General features: G+C 43.1%; 1 protein-coding gene across 1 annotated transcript in view; it reads left to right on the top strand.

Annotated features, from left to right (window-relative positions):
- Positions 1-6,528, top strand: part of CEP41 (centrosomal protein 41) — a gene marked incomplete at its 5' end in the record, with an annotated part of 11,721 nt that extends 5,193 nt beyond the window's left edge. Inside the window, 8 exons of the mRNA XM_082492727.1 lie at positions 977-1,038; positions 2,133-2,202; positions 2,677-2,812; positions 3,763-3,914; positions 4,229-4,296; positions 5,123-5,237; positions 5,664-5,879; positions 6,350-6,528. Coding sequence (XP_082348853.1) covers positions 977-1,038; positions 2,133-2,202; positions 2,677-2,812; positions 3,763-3,914; positions 4,229-4,296; positions 5,123-5,237; positions 5,664-5,879; positions 6,350-6,498 — 968 coding nt within the window. The 3' untranslated portion in view covers positions 6,499-6,528. The remainder of the gene's footprint in view (positions 1-976; positions 1,039-2,132; positions 2,203-2,676; positions 2,813-3,762; positions 3,915-4,228; positions 4,297-5,122; positions 5,238-5,663; positions 5,880-6,349) is intronic.
- Between the last annotated feature and the right edge of the window lie 560 nt (positions 6,529-7,088).

The raw sequence follows: 7,088 nt of genomic DNA, 5'->3' as shown, positions 1-7,088 counted from the left end.
CCCCCGCTGTCTTCTTTCTAACTGTAAATTTCCCAAAGGATGAGGCTTCCATTACTTCCCGTGGGAGACTATTTCATATCAAGATGTTCCTACTGATACTCGTCTTGGCTTCTCTCTCCTACTACATACACCCTTTTGTTTCGCACTAGAAGGCTTCTCTCTTCCTTGTGCCTATGCATCTCTTCCATCCTTGTCATCACTTACTTACCACTGGTAATCTCCCCTCTGGTTGTTTGCCAGTCGTTTCAACAGACCGCTCAGTTTTCTCGCTGCCTAAGCTTTGTCTTCAGGCTTAAGACTCAATTAGTCCTGTTTCTCCGCAGCAATTATGTGTGCTTCAAGCTGGTATCCATACTGACCTGCTGTTCAGTTTTCTGCATTAAACACCTTCTGTCAGTTATCCCTTCCTTTAGCTATCTGTATTAGCAAATTGTAAGAATCAGAATTTGTCAGATGAAGTAAGAAAACCTGGAGCATTTTAATCGGTAAGATTAAACATACATGTTTAGATTAGTATTTGAAAAGAAATAGTCTGAGATGCAGTGCCCCTATGCTCTGATTCTGCTTTAACTTACATGAATTAAAAATTCAGGTAAATTAAATCTTTTGGTTTAAGAGGCTTTGCGATTGTAGCAGGCTTCAAAGAACAGCAGGCAAGGTGATAAATTTGCGAAACTGCCTCCTTCCCCCAGTGAGCACAGAAAGCACAAAATAATACAGATTTGGATCTAAACACAACTAAGTCTGCCATCTCCACTTTAATCACATCTGAACAAGATCTCTCTTTATAACTCATTACTTTTCACAAAGTCTTCAGGTTTGCTCCTATGATCCTTCAAGGGCAAGCTTAGAAATCCTGCCTTGCTGGAGAAGAGAGTCAGCGAGAATAGCTGGGACTGAGCCCATTACCCAGTATTTGCAAAAGCTGGCAATTAACTGAAAACTTACATTGTCCTCTTCTGTTTTGTTTTTGAAGATTACAGGTATAAAAAGGATGAGCTGTTTAAAAGACTGAAAGTGACTACTTTTGCCCAGTTGGTATGTATAGTTTCCTCTCTGGATTCTGAAAGTTGTTCTCTTTTATGAACAGCATTTTTATTTTGTCTAAAGCTTCCGTGTAGTTATATTGCTTTAGTGGGTAATTCTTCTATATGGGCTTCTTCCTGCCCCCGTACATTTCCCTTAATAAAAACAAACCATTCGGGCCAAATGTTTTCTGAGTAGTCAAATGTTTCAGAGTAGTTGCAAATTGAAGTTTGTAGTGACTCTGTCTTTGAAATTTGTTCCCTATTTTTTTTTGTCCATTAACTTAAGAAGATCTTCAAGCCTCTTAACAAAAGAAAAGGGCTATGTAAAGTAGCATTCAAATCTGATCTCATCAAGCTTTGTGTCAAGGAGTCGCAGCCTGAAGCCCTCCCTAATAGCGGGTTTAACTGCAGAAGATGGGAAGGTTGTGACTTCAAGGCTTTCTGCATATTTTTTTAATTAAAATAAATGAATCAAAATATTAAGAAATGGAAAAATTGATCAGTAAATAATGAACTGTGTGTTGCTTACAGGTTGGTTCAAGAAAATTAGTAAAAACTAGAAAAGACAAGCTTTCCTCTAAGGAGAGAAGGAAAGGAAAGGAAAGGTTAAACTTGTAGATATTGAAGAAGTGGGTTTCCGCAGAATCATATGTTTAGTTCCACTGGATTGTTAAGACCAATCGTGTGACTCTCACTGGTTGATGAACAACCAGTATGAACAGTATGTGAATATTGCAGGTCTGCTCTCACAGACCAATTGGTAACCGTGTGCGCTTTTATCTAACGTAGTGTATGCTCTGAGATGTTTCAGTGATTGAAATTCATAAAAGTCAGAAAATGTTCTGCCAGCATGGCACATCTGGCTTTTCTTTAACCTAAGGTCAAACGTTCTCTTTTTTGCTACAACTTTTGTTTAATAAAAGGACACGCTTGCAGTACAGGTGTCCTATATGCACCTATATGTGACCTTGAAGTCGAGTAGAAGTTCCATTGAGTTAAATGTGTTTTGGCTTGAGGATTGTTTTTCCTTAAGCTGATCCCCACTGTCTTTCATTGAGGGTGAATGCCTATCAAGGTATCCTTGCTTGCTTTTGTTTCCTGCAGGTCATCCAGGTTGCCTCTCTATCTGATGAAACCTTAGAAGTGACAAATGAGGAGATCCACAAGCTGGAAGGTAACAATATTTAGTGTAAGCACAAAGAGAAAGAGCTGTAGATCACTGTCATGTGGTGAACTGTGTCCTGACAGACATAGCTGACTATTCAGTGGGTCTTTTAATCAGGAAGAAAAAATAACTTAACCTGTAGCCTGCAGCTATTTCACTTCGGAAACAGAAACGCTCCTAAAAGAGAGAGGCTTGCAAATAAGAAAGGCCTCGTGCTGCCAAGTTTATAGTAGTAACTCAGTAGATATCGTGCATCAAGAATTAGATTTTTATTGAATTCTTAAAATGAGATCTTGAGCCCTTAAATCATGTGGCTCTTTATTATTTTTAATATGAGGCTCTCAGTAAGTCATCCTTATAAGAGGATGAAGATAAGGCTGTCTTTAAGAGACACACTTTCTTCTAAGAATAGGCACTGGGTTTAAAAACTACTTGTTTATTTCCTGCAGCATTTTAACTCTTTGTACCCTGTTCTTTCCCCAGATGGTGATTCTGTTGCTCCAGATGCTGAAGTCACAGCAGGGACAAATGGGAAAGGAAGCCCTGATGTGACACCTAGTCCAATCCTGTTCATAAACAACACAGGAGCTGGGGAATCCTATCGGTCCACGCTGCAGAGGTGCCTGATAATAATACACAATTTTCTTCCTGTCTTAGCTGGATAAAAATAATTATCTGCTAGTTATTTTGAATTGCCACTATGTGGCTTTTATTGTATTTCTCATTAAAGCCTGATTTTGCAGGTCTGGGGATGTGAGTGAGAGGTTGGTAGGTTTTCCTGTCTGAGTGACTTTGGTCTGAGGCTGTAACCCAACGCTGTTGCCACCTGATGATTGTCTAAATGGCTGATGAGGATACATGTTTGTGGTTTCAAGAATCCATGTTGCAAACTGCTCTTCTAAACTCAGTAATGTGCCTTCGTGATGATTTTAACAGATTGTCCTGTGATTGAGATTAAAGAGTCCAGTTTCCAAACTCACTATATCACTAGTTGAGGTCAGAGATACCAGGACGACACTGTAAGAGGAAGCTTAGTCTCAGCCTTTCCCTTGCTGTTGACAGAAGAGTTGAGACACTAGCCTTGATAGACTTGGTGATCACATATCAAAGCCGTGAATATAGTCACCACTAAGGGTATCTGGAGGTTTCTGTTCGTGTCCTGTATCCAATCTAGTGATGAAATGGAAAACCTCTGCTTGTAGATGACTGACAGTTATTTAGCGTGTCTGACCTGCTGAGATCTCGACATTGGCAGCTTCTTAGAGTTATTCTCCCTTACCTTGAAGTCACTTATGACATAAACCACCTGGAATTGACTGATGCAGAGGAGTGTGGTGTGTTCACATAGCAAGGCTGTACTCTGTTTATTTTTTATTTTGATAAAAATAAAATCAGTCTCTTATGAGGTACTGGAAAGCCTAAAGTGAAATCCCTCCATTTTTATGTGGTGTCTGGCCATACTGGAACATCAATGGGCTGTTGGAACAGTTGATGGAAAAGCACTGATCTGGTGAAGAGCAAGTGTTCAGAGTGAGAGCTTGCACCATAACCTCCTCTTTCCTCTTGTAGTGTGATAAGTGGCATTGGTGAACTGGATATAGAAAAGGACACTCCAAAGAAAGTGGACACTCGGGCTAAAGACATGCCTTATCCTGACTGCCCCTTCCTGCTTTTGGACGTACGAGACCAAGATGCATATGACCAATGTCACATTGTTGGAGGTGAGTGGGACAGAATCCCACAGCAACCTAGTGTCAACTGGGATCATATATTCAGCTTTTTGTGCCATATTCTGGCTGGCTTAATTTTTTTTCCCCCAAGGTGGGACATCACCTGGGTGCAGAATGCTCTCAGCACTCATCCAGTACACCCATCTTTCCAGGAAAGAGATGAGGGGGTTGAGCTGATGTTAATCCTTTATTCAGTCAGTTTTCAAGTCTCTTGAACTCTAACAAGTCCATGTCAGTTGTATTCTGGGTTGTGTGATGGTTGGTGTTCAGCCGCTGTATAATTTTTCTTTTTTTCTTCTCTGCAGCTTATTCCTACCCTATTGCAACGCTGTCTAGAACCATGAATCCATATACAAATAGTATTCTGGAATATGTATCCTTTACATATAAAGTGCTGGAATAAAAAAAGGATTTAAAAAAAAAAAAGTGAGGGGATACTGCTCGGGGCTTCCAAAAAACAATTGTAGCTATAGCAGTTGCTGTGACTGGGACAATGCTTAACCAACAAAATCTGGGGATTTCAAGGAGGGTGGAAGGGGAGGTCCTTTATGCTGGCTGTGATTACCTGGTGGGGCTCCGCTGCCACCATCAGATGCTGGATTCTACATCCTCAAGGCTGTAATGCCTCTTGATTCTGGTGGGAGCTGCCTGAATTTGGCTTTTCTTGGGATTTTGGCTGCTGGAATGCAAAGCCATACTACTTGGGGGCCCCTTCCCTGGCCGTTGCTGGAGCGCTGGGCTTTTTGAGGGATGCGTTCATCAAATCCTTTGGCTTCCTCTCAGCACCTTGATGGGGATTGGCTTTGCTTTAGAGGACAGAAAGAGGATTATTAGCTAGGATTAGGCTGATAATTTCCTGGGTTGTTAGCTTGAGGGTTGTAGGGGAGAGGGGAGGTTGTAAATGAAGGTGCTTCTTGCTGTTGTCTAACTGACCTTCACAACAGTGATGGATGCTTCCTGCAAGGGCTGCATTCCAGTGGGGGTTAGGCTGTGTCCTTCCAGCATCTGGCAAACCTCAGCTATGGAGAAATCAGTTTTAAAGCACAGGTGAAGGGAAGGCACGCCTGCCTGATACTCGCAAATCAAGTAGGGAATCTCTCAGTCTCCAGTCCCATTTGTTTGTCTCCCTTTTCCTTTCTAAAAGGTATTAATGGTCACCTTCAGTTTACAAATGAATCCTTAACTCTTCTACCTATCAGAAAAATGCACATGGAAAAATTATCATATTGTATGACAACGATGAGAGGTTAGCCAGCCAGGCTGCGACGACCATGTGTGAGAGGGGCTTTGAGAACTTGTTTATGTTATCTGGAGGTAAGTGGAGATGGGCAGGACTCCCTGAGACCTCGGGTGGGTGGAGTGAGAGCAGAGAGCAAGGGTTGTGTGAGCTGGAGATTGGAAAGAGCTGGATCACAGAATGGTCAGGGTTGGAAGGGACCTCTGGAGCTCATCCAGTCCAACCCTCCTGCCAGAGCAGGTTGCACAGGACTCTGTCCAGGCGGGTTTGGAACGTCTCCAGTGTGGGAGACCCCACAACCTCTCTGGGTAGCCTGTGCCAGTGCTCTGCCACCTGCAAAGGAAAGAAGTTCCTCCTCATGTTAAGATGGAACTTCGTATGGTCAAGTTTGTGCCCGTTACCTTTATATTCAGCTCTATGAAGTGTTTTATTTGTGACTGGTAAAATCACTGATCCCATCTTAGCTGATGGCCGCTGATAACATGTGATCTGTATGTCTGCAGGCCTGAAGGTCCTGGCACAGAAGATCCCAGAAGGACTGATCACTGGCTCGCTCCCTGTGTCCTGCCAAGTGGCAGCTCCCACTGGATCTGCCCGAAGAAAGACCTCTCCCAAAGTGCCACCCGCACGTGCTGAGAATAAATGGAGATTTTCTGCAGATGATCTACAAAAGATAAAGTACTACCTGGAAGAGGAGCACATTCCTTCAGACACTGCCAGTAAGACTCCAGGACAAGTGCTGCAGCTGCTTTCTGTACCTCTTGAGCCTGCCCTGCAGCAGTTCTCTGCTTTGCTATATTCCCTCCACGAGATTGCTGGGAGAGGGACAATTTTTTCCAAACTGACTGAGAAGATCCACCAAAACCTGTGCTGTGCTGATCCCAGAGGACTTAAATTTTATATAGCTACATGATGGCAAAATTCTGGGCCTGCTGAGGGCCTGTACTATTCTGCCCACTATATTTAAATGTCTTTAGTTTTTACTGGTGATTAGTAGGTTTTTCAAATTTGTAGGTCCGCACAGCTAGGTAGAGACTGCCTAGAACCCCCTGCTGACTTATTGATGGCTGTGTATGTTTACAGGGAGAGCTGGAGAGCCAGCGAGGGGCAACAGATCATTTGTGTGTCTTTGTGCTCCATCAGCACACGGCTTCTGATTCCTTTTTTTTGTTTGTTTTTGTTTTCCCAGGCCGTCTTAGCCGTGGTTCTTCAGGCCACAACTCCAAAGTGACAACTGTGAGGAGCAGCCCCAGTCTCTCCAGCACCACTGGCAATGTGGGATCCCTCACGGCCCGCTCGCTCAGCAGGAGCAGCCTCCAGAACAGGCCATGGAAATAAGCAGCAGTGTCTTCCACTAAATAAATGAATGTCCAGGTTCTGGGAACCCTGAGCAGTCCAGCCCGTTTGTCGTTTTAGGAATCAGCAGGGAAAAAGCAGCAGTGGTATATAAATGGCAGCTCGGGTAGGTGTGGGGGAGCTGGAACAGTTGATGTTTTGTAGGAGCAGGAGTGGGATCACTTTGGCAAGGCGGACTTTTAGGTGCAGTGTCAGGACAGAGTTATCTAACTGATTTTGTAGGGGAGGGAGGAAACCGATAGTAAAACCTGTGAGCAGTAGAAACTGTTCTGTGAAGCTTGTAGTTCAGATGGATGAATTTGTGTCTGTAACGTACTCCTCCTGTGCTGTGCCCGGAACTGCAGACTGTGTGAACAGAACATACGAGGGTAAACGGGCCAGAAATCAGCTGTGAGCAAAACCCATGGTGTTTTGTAGCAAAGATACAGACATTCAGCAACTTGCCAAAATGTCGGAGAGAGGATTCTGTCAGTTTGTTGTTGGTTTTTTGTTGTTGTTGTTTAATTATTTTTATGTTAACGAACAGAAGTATTTGTAATAAAGATGTTTTTTGAAATAATGCCCAGTGTGGC

This window comes from Vanellus vanellus (genome assembly GCF_965231255.1).
Source record: "Vanellus vanellus genome assembly, chromosome: 1".
Classification (NCBI taxonomy): Eukaryota; Metazoa; Chordata; class Aves; order Charadriiformes; family Charadriidae; genus Vanellus; species Vanellus vanellus.
Note: the sequence above shows the minus strand (reverse complement) of the source record. Positions and strands in the feature narration are given on the sequence as shown.